Consider the following 19226-nt stretch of genomic DNA (forward strand, 5'->3'; position numbering starts at 1 on the left):
CTGGATCTAGAACACATCTCAGAGATCCTAAATAAACATGTGGATGTGGGTGATGACCTGTCTACAGTACCATCCTTATGCCTAAGTATTACCAGAGCAATGGTGGCTCTACAAGGGTTCTTTAGTAAAGAAAACGGTTCTATATAGATCCCTGAACACTCAAAGAACCTTTGGAATGATTAAAGGGTTCTATGCATCATAAAGATGTGCTATAGATGGTTCCATACAGCACCTTTTATAGAAGGGTCCTATATGGCAGCAAAAATGATTCTTTTATTGTAACAATCTGGACATCGTAACAGTAGAAGTAACCTACTTGGTGCCACAGAGAACCCTTTTCTATAAGGTGCTATATAGAACCACCTATAGCACATTCCCTTCATGATGTGTAGAACCCTTTAATCATGCAAAAAGTTCTTCACATGTTCAGAGTTCTATATAGAACCATTTTCTTTAATAAAGAAGCCTTGGAGAACCATCATGTTTGAGAGTGTATTTATGACGATATTTCATAGACTATTATACTTTTGCCAGTACATAGCTGTGCAAGAGCTCATACATACATTCACAAACAGAGAAACACACACATACACACACACAAACACACACACCATTGCTCCCGCATCTTGAGCCTCCCAGGCAGTCTCCATTCAGTCGAATACAGTATGAGTGTGAATACCAATGAGGGGGGGATTCTTGCTCTCGGCAGTAGCCTGAAGGAACATTACAGCAGCAGGTGCTTTAAAAAGAGCTCTCCTGACAAACACACACACACACACACACACACACACACACACACACACAATCCAGTAACCACTTATAAGCACATATATTCAGTGTGTACATACAATCAAATACGCTTAGATTGCAGCAAAAATGTTCTACTCCCTACAACCACCAAGTTGGCCAAATATTACACTCTTAAAGAGCAGTGTTCTTGCAATAGCAGTGGTTCTATTTAGAAATAATAGTATTGATTAAATATGGAGAAAGACGAATATTGATTAAAAACAGGGAATATAAGAACGGAGAAGGAAGAGAACATCACTAAAATAAATAAAACCCAGGTTTCAGCTCCTCAGGCCTCACTGCTGGGTGCCTCGCGTTTGGTTTACACAGAGTCTCGTTCTCAACAGTCGCTGAAGTCATTCAGAACAGGGCTTTTTAGACAGGATAAGGAAAGTGCTGTGTTCTTGGATCCTTGTGAAATTTTGACAAAAATATATTCCAGCTCTTTCATTGAGATCTCAGAGATCTGGTTTAATACGTGGAAAAATATCTTCTTTAAAGGGGACATATTGTGAAAAATCACTCTTTTAGTGCATGTGCACATTAATTTGGGAATCTGGAGTTCCTACCAATCCACTCAATGTGAAGCAAGACCAACCAGTCCGGCTCTTGTGAGCTGCCTTTGTCAGAAACAATTGGATAAAGGAGACTTTCTGATTTTGTGCTGCTTTTTTACATCAAGTGCAAACACTGGAAGTCTATTTATGTGAGAGCAAAAACGTGAGGTTAAACGGAGCAAAACAAACATAAGGGTAGCAGAAAAACACAAGTAGCTGAAAATGATATTGGAAAAGAAAGAGAACTGAGTGAAAATGGCTAAAAAAGTAGAGATTCTGTGCCTCAGTTCTTAGTGGTGAGCACGTTCGCCTCTCAGCGCTGGGATCTTGGGTTCAAGTCCCATCTGGGTGGAGTTTCCATGTTCTCCCCGTGTCTGCGTGGGTTTCCTCCGGGGTCTCCGGTTTCCTCACACAGTCCAAAAACATGGAGGGTAGGTGAATTGGCTTCTCTAATAAATGGCCTGCTGAGTGAGTGAATGAGTGTGTGTGTTCATGAATGTATGTTTGTGTGAGTGAATGTGTATGTGCCCAGATATGGATTGGCGCTCTGTCCTGGGTTAAACCCTAGTGCCTGATGCAGTCCCCCGGGTGGACGGTCGTTCCTGGTCGAGAGTACGCTGTGCGCGTTTGGCTGCCGCTTCTCGCCAGTGTGTGTGTAGATTGAGTGTTCTGAGCGTTCTGAGCAGTGTGGATTGTAAAGCACCCTTGGTTATCTAGAAAGGCGCTATATAAGTGTAAGTGTAACAATAGAAATAGTTCTCATTGCCATGCATTTGGTATGAAGTGAACTGTGCAGCTGAAACGGGTTGTTCTGAATATGACTGTTTAGACAGGGAGAAGATGTTGCTGTGGTGTTTGATCTTTGTAGTGTTTTATCAAAAGCATGTCACAGATATTTCATTAATACCCCAGAACTGTTAACTTTCATAACATATAATAGTGAATGTCCCTGTTAAAGACCAAGAGTCTTTTAAATGACTAGACATGCCACTGCCATTCTTTCTCAATTAAATAATTTTCCGCAATTCCAAAGCTAAAGGTTTTCATTGAGACTAAAGTAAGCATTGTTTGTGATATTGCTAACTTTACGATAAATGTGACAAGGTTTTGATGAATCACTACTGCTTAACTACTGTTTGAAATCTAGGCTTAAGCTTAATCTGGATCTTTGAATGTTTTCAATGTAATGAAATGGGCTGTACTGAGGATAATGTAGTAAAGTTGGTAGATCATAGTTGGTAAAGCTTAATGGATAACACTAATGCCCTTCATGGGCTTCAATGCCTCGCACACTCAAGTACTAATAGTCTTTGCACTTAACTCCTATTGATAAAGTCACCTGCCTGTGTAGCTGATTAAACTGTAAGTCACTCTGGATCAGACCACGTGCTAAAGGCCATACATGTAAATGTAGAAGGAGAAAGAATGCTACAGTAATCTTTATACAGAACATAAATACTGTAAACTGAGTAGAGCATGTCCCTTATCGATAACTGTCTCCATGTCGTGTCCTTGTTCAGAGGGTTATGCCAGAGATATAAAGTCAGTTTGACAGCGCTCCTGTCAGACGTGTCTGATACGAGGCTAACCCCTGGGCAGCAGGGCGAGTGCTATGTGCTTAGCATACGTTGAGGCTGCAGTGAGAAAGAGACCGTTAGTTAATTACAGCAGCGGTGGCCTGCACAGGTCCTCAGGGCGCTGCCTATAACACAGGGCTTTCCTAATCCACCAGCACACGCTTAGTCCCCCCGCACCCAGGTGAGGTGCTGCTGCAGCAATGTAATTGCTCCAATTAATCAACCAGCACAGTAAACAATGGTCTCCTGTCTTTTCCATACTCCTGCAGGGTCCCATACACACAACATGCATAGACAGTATACAGTGTGTAGCTTCCCTCACACACCGGAGCACATACACATGTAGTTCAATGCTACTTTTCCAATGAAAGCTGCTGTTTCTATAACAAAACACAACAGGAAAAAAATTGATAATATGGTGCTGAATGGAATCTGTGCTAGTTTATTATCATGAGGATGTGTGGTCTATTCAGAAACGCAAAAGAAAGCATGCACACAAACAAGTAAAAAATCTGTGCTCCCACGAAAGGGAATGATCTCTCCCATGAATAGTGAAACATCTTCAGAGAAACTGTAACAACCAAAAATACTCTGGAAATATGCTAAATTAATGCAGACAGTAAGCGTGATGTAGGAGAGAGGGGGTATATATAGTTCTCTATTCTATAGCTAGTGGAAAAACTAACAGATATTGTTATTTTTCTAGTACTATTTTAATACTTTTCTATTAAAGCAATGTAGAAGATTCTGCAGAACTACTGCTCTTACAGCAAAATAAACACCGCCTTCCGTTTGTGTTCATTCAGAATCTCCGCATCTTTTAAACAATGTGTTTGAGTTAGAAACAGATTGTCGTTTGCTCGTAGTTTAAGTTGAACTTTTATTCACTGTGTGAATTACCACACAAACTCGTTGCTGTTTAGTTTTGCAGCACTTCTGGTCTGTGTTTACTTTCACGAAAAGTTAGCAGTCTCTCAAACTTAGAGTCCGTTCCACATTAAATAATGTGCATCTTTTAAGGTGGAATGTGACTCACATAGCTCAGTCAGCGACAATGAGAGAAAGCCTGAGACGTTTTGTACCGAGACCCATAGATTGTTTCCAATTTACTGAGCTAGGGTTGCATACAAACACCGGACCTTTTTCCAAAAAACAAGAAAATGCTATTCACCTCTGGAAGATCTATTTCAAATTCATTAGCTTTAAAACACGAAGTAAGATTTGTTATTTTTGCTTCTGGGCTCCCACTACAGCTGCAGAGTGTAATACACTTACACCGAACTGTTCTGAAAATAAGGGGGCAGTTTCCTTTCTGTTTTGAAGCTGAAGCTTTAAGGTGAAAGTACAATTCAGTGGTGTTTAAATCTCCTCTTCTGAAAAACAAGAACAACTCAGTAAACTCACAAAGTGTTAGAGGTGGACACACAGCTTCTGCCGTGCCTCTAAAAATAGATTCTGAGGTATTTCTAAAGGCAGATTAAAATGTGAAATATTACTGGAGTAAATATAGAGCTACAACTAGGTATCAACACTCTGTCCACTAGACATGGAATACACTCTGTTTCTACACAGAAAGTAGGTATCTTAGCTAACAGCAATTGGCACAGAAGGTTTCTGAGCGCAGATTTTCTGGACAGTGTCTGAGGTGAAGCTTATACTGATAGATATGCAATGGCAGCCACTGGGCCTTAATAGGTCCACTCTATTAAATTCTACACATGAAATATTCTGCCACCAGTCGTTGTTGTAAAATTTAACAAAGTCCAAGTGTGATTTTGGAGTCCATATCCTAACTGTTGTAGGTAAAACCGTTTGGCCACATTAAAGAAACATACAAACCTCATTTCATCTGTCTGGACTCCATTTTAGAGTGTGTCTGCTGCTGTGAACAGCGTTCTCTCTGCGTTATCTTCAGGCTGGACAGTGATTTACTGTACTTGGCAGGCATGGAGGAGCCTGGGTGTGCTGAGGGCCATGAGGTCAGAGGTCACGGTGCCCAGCCTGCTCATGGCCTGCAGCAGCTGCACACACCACCCCACAGTAGCCTGGCACGCTCAACACACACTACATACACTCTGCCTTTCTCTTTCATCTCTCTCCTCTGGGAGCAAGAGGAAAAAAGAACAGAAAATAATAATAACAACAAACGCAGCATGAGCTCCACCTGTTTAGCCGACATGAAACATTACAGAGTGTTCTGCTTGACGAAATGAAGCACGGATGAAAGAAAATAAGAGAGTAGCAAGTAAAATGTTACAATGTCCGTACATTTCAGTCCTTTAGAATTTATTTGAAGATATCTGATGCTTAACAAAGTGCTTAAGCGTGGGATTCTCTCAGGAAACATGCAACTGCTTTTCTTTTATAAAAAGCAAAGGTGAACTCGCCTCCAACGACCAAAAGAAGAGCCCAAATCAGTGATCAGAATATTTAAGTGTAGAATCTCACCATCATGTGATTTGGTGCCCTGTTCTGAGAGCCTGACAATAGGACTTGATTAGACCCTCGCCACTCTGCCAGTGTCTATTGTTAATAGATCCTCCCAATGCAATTTTGCTTTCACCATGCAGCCGTTCAATCAAATTAAGCCTCCAATTAAATATGGAAATGTGGGTTGCGGTGGCAGCCTGTCTCAGAGGGGAGTTGATGGCATGTGGGGGGGCTCTTTTGATGGGCTGGATTTAGAAAAAGGGGGTTGTGGTGTGATTAATGTGACCTTATCGAGCTCTGCACACAGCATCGCTTCACTGGGTTCAGCGACAGGCTTCTGAGGCCACAGGGGCTGAGCGCGGACGGAGAATGTGATTTCTTCAAGTAGGACGTGTTCCCGGATCAAAATCCCTTTATTCTTCCTGGAACAGCATTCCTTTTAAACTCTGCCACATGACAATATGAAAGTGGACCCTATTCCTCCCGGAGCCACTGCTTTCTAGTTCAAAGAATTAAGCAAGTGGTTCATTTGTTAAAATGATGAAGCTGGTTACTTTAGTTTGGCGCTGGAGCTAGTGGCTAATGAAGCTAACAAGTAATATGGGTTTATTATCTTGAAATCTGATTTCCTAAATTATAATACCTTGCCCCAAACTGTGTAATATTTGATGGTATTGTGTTTTATATATGTGTCAAGTGCCAAATATTATACATTTCTCAGTTGAAATAGTCTCACAGATCCAGGTATGGGGCAGCAGTGTCCTAATGTTTAAAGATGTGGGCTTGGGACTGGAAATAATCTGTTGATGCCTTTAATCAGCAGGAAACAATGGTGGGCGGAGCAAAGGATCAGTGCTGTCTTCTCCCTCAACATCCATCCCCATCTGCTACACAGGCACTGGGATAACAGTCCTCCACTGTGTGTGTGTGTGTGTGTGTGTGTGTGTGTCCATTGCCAAGGATGGCTTAAACGTGGAGGGGCAATTTCATTATCTGTGGCGCACTGATTATAAAAGCACATTCACATTCCTGTTTTAATCACTGATCTTAGCTAAAGATAGTGCAGAAATAGTACTCTGTCCCTAGATCTCCTTGTGGAACTTAAGATATCTGCAAAAACGCCCTGAACATTAAAGCGCTGACACTGTAGGCTACATAGTTAAAAACTATAAAAATGGATAAGAGTGAATTCCAGACCTAAAATCAATAGATAACTGTGTGTCATATAGCGTCAGAAACCACAAAAGCCAGACAGAATGGGTTAATGTGAGTGCATGATGGTTTAAGCATGCACTTTACTGAACAATATTAACTGGCAATATGTTGTCTTCCATTGTTCACCTATTAAAGCTGGTAAAGAGTTGAAATGTTTAACCATCAATAATCACATGTCTCTGTGTACAAATGTAGAAAGGGCTGCAGTAGTGGAGTCATAACAACAGTCCACAGCAACTGGGCTGCAGCATGGAACTATGGATGTGTAGGAAATCTAAGATACGGGGCTGTATATAAAAAAAAAATGATTTGTATTAATAATTGATCAACACTTTATGGGCATGACTACCTGTTACAGTAGCATCATAAATCCACTGTAAATCTGAAGAAGCACACTTCAGACAGCAGTTTGGGGGGAGGTGAAAACTGTGGCAGTTTCACATTTTGCCAGTCTATCACTTTCAGCCCAAACGAGTGCTCTCGGTAGTTTGAATGTGCAGCGAGCTAACGTTCAGCAAGCGAGCAGAGACGAGGTGGACTGATGGGCTGGCCTGCTGGATCTGGGTACATTTCGGAGCACGCTCTCTCTCTCTCTCTCTCTCTCTCTCTCTCCTGCAGCCACAGAGGTGCAGTGTTCCGCTCTCGTACCCCTGGTGCCCGCCCGGCTGGCTGCGTGCCAACGCTTTTAGTGAGTGCTATCTGTCAAGGTATGAATAATACAGCCCTGAGGCTGTCAGCAGAATCCAAATGAGGTATACATCAGGAGGAAAGCACTCGACTTTAGCACCCCAACACGCTCCTGCCAAGACAGGCAATTATTCAAACCCAGCTGCAGCCACGGCAATCAAGAGCTTGGCACCAGTAACCCTGCACTCAGAAAAAAAAGGAAAACAAACAAAAGTAAATAAATACATAGATAAAAAGAGGCACCTAAAAATAAAGAGGGGTCTCGAAATGGATGGCGTTTAATAAACGTGGAGACTCGCCTCCCGTTTGACGTATTAAGTGGAGGCTTCGCTAAGTCTCGTCAGTTTTAATTAGCACTCTTCAGGGCGGTGTGTGGGAGCGCTGAATCACAGCGAGCATGAGGGGCATCACCGAAGGAAAAGCAAGAAGGACGTAGTCTGAATGAGCTCTAACTGAACCAAAGCTTTGCAGCCAATTCACAGCTCCAAATAAAGCACAGGTGGTGTCATACTCGCTCTGCTTATTAGCCAGAGAGGTTTAGCATATCCCTGGTTAAGGTCCTCTCTCAAAATTAAAAGCAACCTCAGAAGCAAATATTCGTGGAGAGTAGAATGCCTCGGTTCTATATGTAGGTGCTGGCAGTAATCAGAACGCTGCTCCACTGGAGTTGCATTTACACACCGCTTATCCACTAATCAGGTTTTGTGATCCCATTCAATAAAACCCCTTCTAAATTACAGTACCAGTCAAAAGTTTGGACACATCATCTCATTAGTCGATGTTGGAATAGGGCTATTCACTGTAGAGAACTGTGTACCAGCCCTACCTCTACACAACCAAAGCTATGGTCTCAAACACATTAAGAATGTGAGCAGTTCTACAGATTAACTCTTGATGAGGCCACAGCTGTTCACTGAAAACCATTCCAGGTGACAACCTCATGAAGCTGATTGAGAGAACACCAAGTGTGCGCAAATCTGTTATCAAAGCAAAAGGTGGCTAATTGGAAGAATCTAAAGTATAAAACATGTAAAATGTAAAATGTAGAAAATAATAAAAAAATACAAAAAAAAAAAAACATTGAATGAGAAGATGTCCAAATTTTTGACTGGTACCGTATGTGGAAAATGGCCCAAAACAAAAGAGACCCTCCCTAAGTAGGCGTGTCCAAACATTTGACTGGTACTGTACATATTATTTTAGCAACACTAGGTAAGAATGGGTATTTTTGCTCTTGGGCTCCCCCTAAAGTTGTGGAGTGTAATCCAATTTTACGGCAATGTCCTGAAATCAAGGGGTGGGGCTGGGGGTGCTGTACCTGGAGAAGCAAAGACAGAAGTTGTATTCTCCCTATTACAGGTCAGTGGAGCCTCCCAATGATTTTGAAGCTGTAATTTTAAGGTACTTATTGTTGCTTTAAATCATACATGAGTAGAGAAAGGTATGAAAAAGCTGTGCGAGTGACTACTAGACTCCTTGTACTTTTATGCCCACAATTCCATCACATATTCTCCTTATATTTACTGCACAAACAACACAGAGAAGTATACCTCTCTGTTCACAATATGCCAGCGAATGAGACAGATAGGCTAAGCTTTAGCACCGCGGTCTTTATTTGTCCCCAAAAAGCCAGAAAGCAGGTAGGAAATTGTGGCTCTCTCATTATCTTTGGTTTCTTATTAACAAATAATAACAGTGCGGCTTTGTTTTCTACCTCTCAACACATGCATTATTCAGCCTTCACAGATTTGCTCATGACTCATTTATGGAGCAGCTTGTGCAGCCCAGAAACTAAATGTCACCCAAAACATCGCTGTCACACGGAGCTGCCGCTGTGTGTGTGCGTGCATGTGTGTGTGTGTGTGTGTGTGTGCGTGCATGCGCCCCGTGTGTGTGCTCACTGTCAACGCCGTGGGTGTTGTTGTTACTGCTATTTGTGTCTGAGTTGTTTGTCTCTGAATAATGAGTGTGGGTCTTGTGTGCTGTATCAATGCTTACGTGCCCTCTTAGCCAGTATAAATCAGAAACACACTGCAATTCCAGGTGTGATTTAGGCCTCTGAGGCAGTGTAAAGGGAATTCACGCTGGTATTATAGTGTCTCTGTCACTCTGGAGATGCCGGGGATGCCCCACACTAGACGGTGGTCTGCTGCACTGCAAAGACTCCTACGAGCTTGGAAATAGATACAATGCATCTGTTGTACGTCCTCTGCATCCATGCAGTGGTGGAATCAGTTAACTCATTTCAACTGACCTCTACAGCTGGGGTCATTAAATCTAATGATGTGGACCAACACCCTTATGAGGTATGTATAACAGGAAACGGTAAACTAGCCTCAATGCTGTCACAAATGGAATGCGGCACAAACGAAACACAGAATGCAGACTATTGAGACATGGATGCTTTGCACTGTTGGGAATGTTGAAGGGAATGCTTTTCTCAATCTGTGTTAAAAGAACAAATGCTCAGTGATTCACTCATGCATTTAAGGTTTGAAGCTGAAGTAATATCAAGCACAATCCTCTGGGTTTTGGTAAAGTATAAAGTGTTACCCCGGTCCTAAATGACATTGGTGTGATATTGTGTGCGCGTGTGGGTGGTGAGCATGTGGATGGAGCCGGGCGTAACTAATCCCCCTCATAATCACTGAACTTCTGGGGTCTACCTGCTCCTCTCCTCTCCTCCCCCTCCTCCGGCCTCCTCTCCTTTTAGATATGTTTGTCATTCATCATCTCCTTGTTCCACTCGTACTGAGCTAAAGGTCTATCAGAGGTGTAATTTGTCTCCAGCGGCTGCTGTAATTCCACTGCCAGCTCAGAGGGGCGTGTTGACCACCAGGTACAGGAGAGAAAATTTGTCAATCATGTAGCCAGGAGTAAATTGGGCCCTGGGTGAAAGTAATTATTAAGCGCGGCCCTGAGTGGGTGGACTGCAGCTGAGCAAATGACCCATGTGCTCAGGCAACTCAGAACCAGAGCGTCTCTTTCAGAAGCTTTCTTTCAGAGTTTCAAACTGTGAGTCTTTTTAAAACCTCTATTTTGACAGTTCACTTCATGTGCTGTATAGATGCTCAACTTATCATAAACGTACGTATCCTTGTCTATGGGGATCCAACCTGATATTTCGGAAATAGTGATTTTACAAGTCCGTGGAATTTACTGAATCTAAGTGTCTTTTCTAGTGATTATATTAACACAGTGTAAAGACCACAGACTAAAAATGAAAAAAAATGTTGTCCTGTCATTGGCCGTCATTGTTATTGTGCTATTAGTAAACTCTTTTTAATTTAAAAATAAGGGAATATGATTTCAGTTTACTTTTTATGCCTTTATCAGTGATAAACAAAAAACAATAATACATAAGTATACTTCGCTTATACTGACAAGCATACAGAAATGCCCAAATACATTTGGAGAGTACTTATAGTCTTTTGATTCAGATGCACTTAAGAAGTATAATGAATTATAGCCTTGTACATGAACCTAGTTAGTTGGGCTTGTGGTTTGAGGTGGAATAGCTTAGAATATATAGTACATGGAAGAACTGAAACTCATGTGTTATCCAACACAGAACCAGAAAAATATTTGGTTGATTTTATTAACAACATTCTTCCAACACTCCTGAAAATAATGATGCCATAGAAGAACCACATTTGGTTCCATAAAAAAACAACTCGTTTAAATGGGTAAAGAACCTGAAGATGGAGTGATGGAATTTTAAAGCTTTAAAATATTCCTCACACTCACATGTCTCTTAAAGAAACATGGTTCCTTATGAAAACAAAAATGGTTTTTCTATGGCTAGTATCTTTTTTTGTACCTTTATTTTTCAGAGTGAAGGATTGAGCAACATGATTTCAGGTATAAAACCTCAATAAACTACTAAAAGACCATACCTACAAAAACGGAATTTGTACGTTGGGGACACTTCGCTTCATCATAATTCGTACTTATTGTATGTTCACTAGTGGGCCTCCAGCCACAGGTGGCGCTGTTTTACTGCATAGACTTAATAGCTCTGTTATTTACCCCAAGAGGAGCTATGACAACAGTAGAGTCCAAATCACCGGCATTCATTTATTTACGTGCGAAAAAATCGTACTCAGTGTGAAAAGGCCTTTAGGGTTCGGTTTCATGTATTTTAAGTTTTGAGGCTGCTTTTTCACTATGAGTTGTCATATGTTTATGATAAACAATTCACAAATACTGAGAATTTCCTTTTATTAAATTAATTTTTTATATTTAAGTTTTAATCGTGATACTAGGTTGGGTCTGAGCGTTTTGTAAAAAGCAAAATTCATAATATAAACCATATAAGAAGAATAGAAATATATATTAAGCTCTTAGAAAAAAAATAAATACAAAACTGTCACTGTAGTGATTCCCTCAAGGCTATATACATTACTTGTAGTTAAGCAAATTGACTGTACTGTATTCTTAATTATAATAACAGCTGATAAACCAGTTATGATTAATAATGAACCAGTTATAATTTGTTAACAATTAAAACATTTATAGATAAGATATAGAATGCCATTAAAAACACAGTCCTATTTATACATTATTTTCAAAAATGGTGTTATGAGGTTTTAGTCCTGTCAGTATACAATATTTATCCTGGATTTGGTTCAAACTTCAGTCCATTTTTATATGTAAAAGTAGGCAAAACAGTGTCAGAAACCACATAAAAGTATTCTGGGATTGCTTAGAGACTCAAGAAAGGTTCATGCTAATTTCAAAAGTGCTTAATCAATTTCTAATATAGATTCACAGGCTATGACTTAAGTCCACATCATGTCTTAAATAAGGCCTACATCTTGAGGAGATGCATCTGAGATTCTACAGGAAAGCAAATCACTGAAAGTCTACCCTTGGTATTTGGTTTAGAGGAGTATGATGATACATTGGTATGATGTTCCCTTACTAAACCACCACCCATTAAAGGGCCTGGGCTGAAAACTGTCTTATGTTACTGTCACTTAAACACTGAACAGCTATTCATAATATTACCTCTTCTGGAAGTACTTAGATGCTTCAGAAAGTGATTAGCATTCTGTGTTTTATCACCAGAGTATTAAAAATGGCTTGTGAATTGCCTGTAAACTACAGCATTAGCACATAAATATAAAAGAGGAGAATCCAAAAGAGTACTTTGGCCAGGAAACACAAGACACTACAAAGTGCCCTCAGTGTTTAACTCTGGGGAGAAGCAACAGAGCTGTAAGTTCTATCTGAAAGTGCTCACAGGGGAATAAGACCACTACGAGTCTCTTCATATGAATAAAGATGCCACTTGCCTCTGTACTCATTGTGGCCATTGTAAATATCCCCCGCCTATTTGTATGGGCAGAATAGAGGAGCTAATGGCATTTGGGGGACGCTCGTACATTCGGCAAAGCATGTGAATGAAGTCATGGATGAGGAGGATATCACACACGTACCCAAGTGAAAAGTGTCAAAAGGACTAATTAACATATTAATGATCCCACCTTCATACTGCAGCTTCTGTCGGATAGTCAAAACACTTTGATAAGCATGCAAATGAGGACCGCGGCACGAAATTAGCTCGACCGTGAATGAGCGAGCGAGAAGAGAGAAACGAGAAAGAGAGAGAGAGGGGAGAGAGAGAGAGAGGAGAGAGGAGAGACTGGCGGTGATGGATTGAATGTTTGTTTTATTTATCTTTAATTATCTGGCAAACGGTGGGTGGTGGAGCCCGAATCTTAGAAGAAGTGAGAGAGGGACAGAGTGAAGGAGTGCACAGCAACGCTATCTCTTCCCTCGCTCCTTCTCTGCCTCATTCTCTCGCTCAGAGATGGAAATCAATACGGCTGAGAGCCCGGCTGTCCATCAAAGGTACAGTGACAATCAAAATGGCCGCCGGGCTGAAGGATTTGCCATCGCTGGATGCAGATCAATTCAACTATGGCACACTTGAGACAAGGACAGGTGATAATACGGCACAATGGGATTTGATTCCCTGCATAGCTTTTGTTGATGACAAGGACATTTGCAGGAGGCTATGTTAGACCACTGCGAATTCTATACTCAAGAACTGACCCACTCCCTGTAAAGTCCAAACAAAGCTAGGTATAAAATGCTACATAAACTGAAACATCAGCCCTTTGACATTAAATACGACTATTGGTTCTCACAGATGAACTCACTGCAGTTCATACACTGACCATATGTTGCTTTTCAAAACGTTTTAAATCAATAAAAACAGCGTAAAACGTTTTTAAACCACTATGAAATGACAGTTTTGGTGTCTGTGCTGTATTCAGAATAATGCCACATGCATGAATACACAGTAATGACGTTCTTCATTTAAAGTAACACTGTAAGATTCAGCACCAGAGGACGACAGAGGGGGTGGTTTCCTGCCCTCCTCAAAAAGTTACATAGTGCTTTTTCTGCTGGGCTGAGCCTGGAGAACCAAAGACAGAAGCACTATTTTCACTATAACAGGTCAGTGAAGCATCACAATGATTTTGAAGCTATAATTTTAAGGTAAAAACTCTACCTAGTGTTCCTTTAAACAGATAGAAGCCTGATTTTATATGATTAGAATGAACTGCCTTAGAGTGTTACCAAAATGTTGATTGAGTCGACAGACTTTCCTTGAAGGATAAAATATAGATTGAAGAGTAGGAAATGTCAAGGCTGCATTATCGAGCATTTTCCAGCAGGCAGCATTATCCAGACTACTGGCAAACTAAGGCTGGATTAAAACAATACAACAATATGGTAAAGAGACTGCAAAACTGCTACTCGTTCCACCATAAAACACTGATCTTTGTGCAATGACACTTGTCAGTCAGTACATAGAGGAGGTCAGCAAGCATGCTCAGCAAATGAGGTTGTCATTTGGGGGTTTTATCTGGGCACTAGCTGAAGTGATTTCAAATGTCTATTATTCACTTGATAATCAGACAACTCGCCCACTGAACGTTTACCACTTGCCATTACTGCGCCTGTAGGGATGGCAGAGTCTGCCTATAGGTCATCTGCCTGAGCTCAAAGATGGGAATGCTGAATGTGGACAGGCAGATTAGCATATTCATCCAAACAGCAGGCTAATGCAGAGAATACAGGGCTGTTCCGCAGCACTCTGAAAAGCATAGCCTGGCCATTAATATGCAAATTATACTGAAATATGCAGGTGAACTGCCTCAAAACTTAGCTGGGGAAGAAAAATATTTTGCATCATAAAACCCAGCATAGGTTCATGAGGGAAAACGTATACATTCCTCAATCTGTGAAGGTTCTGAAGCTTGAAAATAGCAGAAAGGAAATATTGATAATTTCTCCTTGAGATGTGCTTGAGGCACGGTGACAAGAAGCGAGGCTGGTTTTAAAGCCATGGCTTATAGGAAATGAGTAGATTTGGGGGAAGCATATTGAACAATGACGGCTAAAACCAAATACAAGACCGAACAGAGTAAGCTCCGGGCTCAGAGTGTGCAGTGTGTGAGGACACTTCATTGATCAGTTCCTTTAATGAGAAAAAGCTCTTAAGCTTTGATCTCTTGCATATCTTCCACTGATAAGACCACGCCCCTCGTAATGTGGTGCTGGGCAGCTCTAACAGACCGAAATCCTGGGTGGATGGACTAAATCTGGTGGAGTGTGCATGTGCTTTGTTTGTCTATCCTCAAGAGCCTGCATAGTATACATTCGTTAATCACTGTAAACCATATGTTAGCGTACTCATAACTCCTGCATTATTTCTGAATGATAAATGTGTTTGTGCATATCCACATATAAGAACATAATCATTCTGCTTTAATTCTAGCTTTATCTGCTCTACGGCAGTTTCATATCTGCTCAGTGCAGATCCCAGTGCAAAGTCAAACTGTATTTGTCCTGACAACTATCTCGCCTCCAGAGAGAGCCACCATCGATCACACATTATCGGCATTATGGATGCCTCCTCCTGTAGATAGCCTTCGTATCGATCAGCTGATTAATTGCTATCTTTGAGCAGCAGAATCAAGCGGCGAGAAGAGCAGAATTTTGACAATGTATTGGAAGGCACTGAGTCATGCGTAGACAGGAGGGAAACGAATGTTCCACATTAATTCTGTCCTGCTTTTCCCTTTCTGTGCTGTTAGTTGGAAAGAGTGAACCGTTTGTTATTTGTATAAAGGATGCACTGGGTCCAATAGATACAGACTGTTCTATTGCAAGCATATGTCTAGAATCCACATGTTGTCTACAACTGTATTGTGTGTTCAGTAAGCCCATTCACGTATAAAAGAAATGAACTTTTGGATGTGATCAATTTTTCTTAAACTCAGCTTCATTTAGCTTTAAACAAGAACAGTCTATTTTTGTTGCTCCCTGAAGAAAATAAAACAGTGGTGGTCTGAGACAACGGTAAAGTCCAGAGTTCTACATCAAGCATAAATCTAACCCTACAGGGTGTTTTCCCAGTCAGGGACTAAGCCTAGTCATATAGGGATTAAACCAGCCCTATGGATTCAAGCTAAAGTCTACACACTTACAGAGTGAATGATGTCTAGAATTCTACTGAAATGAAAAGTCTAGAATAGTACTGAGAGTTTAAGATCAGAAATACACGAGTCTTTTTGTGGGATGTTGCTTAAGTCTACAGTTTTACTGAAGTCAAGGGTTCTACTGATAACATAAATATAGAATCTGACTGTAGGTAAATCCAGTTTTTTTATTACAGTGTAGTTGCTAGAGGTAGAAACAAGTCAGTAAACTGCAGATAACAAGGAAGGCTCAAGTCTTGACTCTCAAATCCCAAGTCAAGTCCCATGTCAAGACGGGCAAGTCTCAAATCATGTCCCAAGTCCTAACTTCAGTTCTTAGTCAAGTCGCCAATAAAAATGCCATTTCAATATTCAACATCACACAGCGATTATATTTAGCCGCATAAACTGGAATCCCCCAAAGTTTCCTGCGACTGGCTGCAGCATTTCTTTGATGCAAGGTTACAGCAAAACAAAGCTGAGTAGCTCAGCTCCCTACAATTACAGTGATACAGCACCATGTAAGAAATACCTAAAGCTTTGCTATGTGTTTTAATATTATTAACCACTTGAAACAAATAGTTATTTATAAACTGGGTTTGGGGAAGTCCCTTGAGTCTTTTTTTTAATCTTAAAGCCTAGGTCTGATTTCAAGTCCAAGTTGCAAGTCTTCAAATTCATGACTCATGCCAGACTCTAGTTTTTTGGGGTTTCTTTTTATGCATCAAAAGCTGAATTGTGTTTGTAATACTATAGTATTATCCAGTTCAGGGTCGCGGTGGGTTCAGAGCCTACCTGGAATCATTGGGCGCATGGCAGGAATACATCCTGAAGGGGACGCCAGTCCTTTACAGAGCAACACAGACACACACATTCACTCACACCTACGGACACTTTTGAGTCACCAATCCACCTACCAACGTGTGTTTTTGGACTGTGGGAGGAAACCAGAGCAAACCCACGCGGACACGGGGCGAACACACCACACTCCTCACAGACAGTCACCCGGAGGAAACCCACACAGACACAGGGAGAACACACCACACTCCTCACAGACAGTCACCCGGAGGAAACCCACACAGACACAGGGAGAACACACCAACTCCTCACAGACAGTCACCCGGAGGAAACCCACGCGGACACAGTGAGAACACATCACACTCCTCATAGACAGTCACCTGGAGGAAACCCACGCGGACACAGGGAGAACACACCACACTCCTCACAGACAGTCACCCGGAGGAAACCCACACAGACACAGGGAGAACACACCAACTCCTCACAGACAGTCACCCGGAGGAAACCCATGCAGACACAGGGAGAACACACCACACTCCTCACAGACAGTCACTCATAGGAAACCCACGCAGACACAGGGAGAACACACCAACTCCTCACAGTCACCCGGAGGAAACCCACACAGACACAGGGAGAACACACCAACTCCTCACAGACAGTCACCCGGAGGAAACCCACGCGGACACAGGGAGAACACACCACACTCCTCACAGACAGTCACCTGGAGGAAACCCACGCAGACACAGGGAGAACACACCACACTCCTCACAGACAGTCACCTGGAGGAAACCCACGCAGACACAGGGAGAACACACCACACTCCTCACAGACAGTCACCCGGAGCGGGAATCGAACCCACAACCTCCAGGTCCCTGGAGCTGTGTGACTGCGACAACTACCTGCTGCACCATCGTGCCACGCTATAGTATAACAGCTTTATATATATATATATATTATAATATTATATATTATATTATATATTATATATTATATATTATATTATATTATATTATATTAATTATTAACTATATATTTAATTATATAAAATATATTAAAAAATATAAAAGATAAAATTTCTTGTGGTCTGTTCTGTCTTTGCCATGTCCCTCAGTTACGTCCACAGAGCAGAGTCCCCCTATACAATGCCTCTTTTAATGGCCTCTCCCACTTCAGTGCAATTTTCAAAGATTAACCTTAAAAAATCATGTAGATTTCACAGAAGCTAGGGTGCATAGTTACTGTTTAAAAAAACACTCTGTGATTCTCCTGTGAGTCTACAGGTCTAAGACTGAAATTCTACTGAAATGTACTGGTGTGTTGGGTATAATATCACATACGGGGGATGACACGATATTGAACAAACTCACTTGCAGAGTTCCACTGCGCATATAAAGACTACATATCACAGACTAAGCCCAGATGTATAAAAACATTAAAAGGTTAACACACTGACACAGCTTCAGTGAGCTACAAATTATGTGGAGCCTTTGTGCTTGCAGTGAGAGTGAGACATTTTCAGCCAGCCCTTGAAATATTCTTTTTCATCACCCTTATGATCTTTACTTGTATTTACAGTAGGTCAAACTTATTTGCCGTGGGCCTGTTTGTTCTCCCAGTGCTGTTTCATCTCCCCAAACTACAGAGCTCCTGCCTCAGTGGGCGCCAAGACATGTGAAAAAAAAACAAAAAAGACAAACTGCACTTCACTCCGATTACCAAGTTAACCTTTGTCAAAGACTTTCACTAATCACGCTTTCACAAACAGAATTATTAAGCTGCATATTGCGAAACACAATGATACAGCGCTCAGAGCTCTACATCAGCAAACAAGACAAAAACCCAGTGTTTAGCAAGGCACACACTCCTCATATGAATGCAAGTACACTGTCTGTCATTTGACCGGCAGAATGAACATTCTGGAGCAGCTGCACATCAGCCTAAGATCAGCTAGAAAGATATACAGGTCCCTAGATTTGAGCTGCAGAGCAATGGAACTGGTTTTCTGAGTGATGGAGCCTCATCCAACTCCTTCAGCATGAGTTGGGGTAGTGTTAGTGATCTATATCATTAAACATTAAATATTAATCTTCAAATTAAAAATTAACCTTTAAGTAATGTGTTCTGGTGTCCTTTTGGGGAAAATGCATTTTTGTTTTTTTACAGTATGAGCACCTAAGCTAGTATAAATGTAATGCAGTAAGAGGATGCTTTTTTCCAACTGTGCCGGCAGATGAAAGAGAGAGGAGTAAGGGCTAAAAGGGGCACAGCAGAGGAGCAGTGATTTCAGGGAGGCTGTGCTGCATTTATGCCGTGAATGGACAAGGCCTCATCTTCGCTAATGGGTGTAGGACTTGGGGTCAGCACATGGGCCGCAGCCTTCAAGCACACTGACCTGAATAGCTCTTGTATCGCTGGTTCCAAGGGCACTGTGAGAGAAAGATGGAGAGAGAAACAGACGAGACTTATTTATCTGGCGAAAAAAAAAATAGTGAGTGTATTTTAACTCTAAGAGCTCATAGTTACTGCCAACAACAAAAACATAGTGCAGTTCAATATTAATTAATTCTCACACATATCACATTAGACCAAGCATAGCCATTTTGTTACATGTTATTTTATTTAATATTATATTTAATTAGTGTCTAAATTAGATACAAATATTACAGTTGTGTTTT

At 41.3% G+C, this 19226-nt stretch overlaps 1 protein-coding gene across 4 annotated transcripts in view; it reads right to left on the bottom strand.

Moving 5' to 3' along the window:
- myt1lb (myelin transcription factor 1-like, b) overlaps window positions 1–19226 on the bottom strand; it is a 135978-nt gene that overhangs the window by 65085 nt on the left and 51667 nt on the right. For all 4 annotated transcript variants that reach the window (XM_066674947.1, XM_066674954.1, XM_066674929.1 and 1 more), the window contains exon 4: window positions 18944–18977. In XM_066674947.1, coding sequence (XP_066531044.1) covers window positions 18944–18977 — 34 coding nt within the window. The remainder of the gene's footprint in view (window positions 1–18943; window positions 18978–19226) is intronic.

The sequence above is a fragment of the Hoplias malabaricus genome, chromosome 1, assembly GCF_029633855.1.
Source record: "Hoplias malabaricus isolate fHopMal1 chromosome 1, fHopMal1.hap1, whole genome shotgun sequence".
Taxonomy (NCBI): Eukaryota; Metazoa; Chordata; class Actinopteri; order Characiformes; family Erythrinidae; genus Hoplias; species Hoplias malabaricus.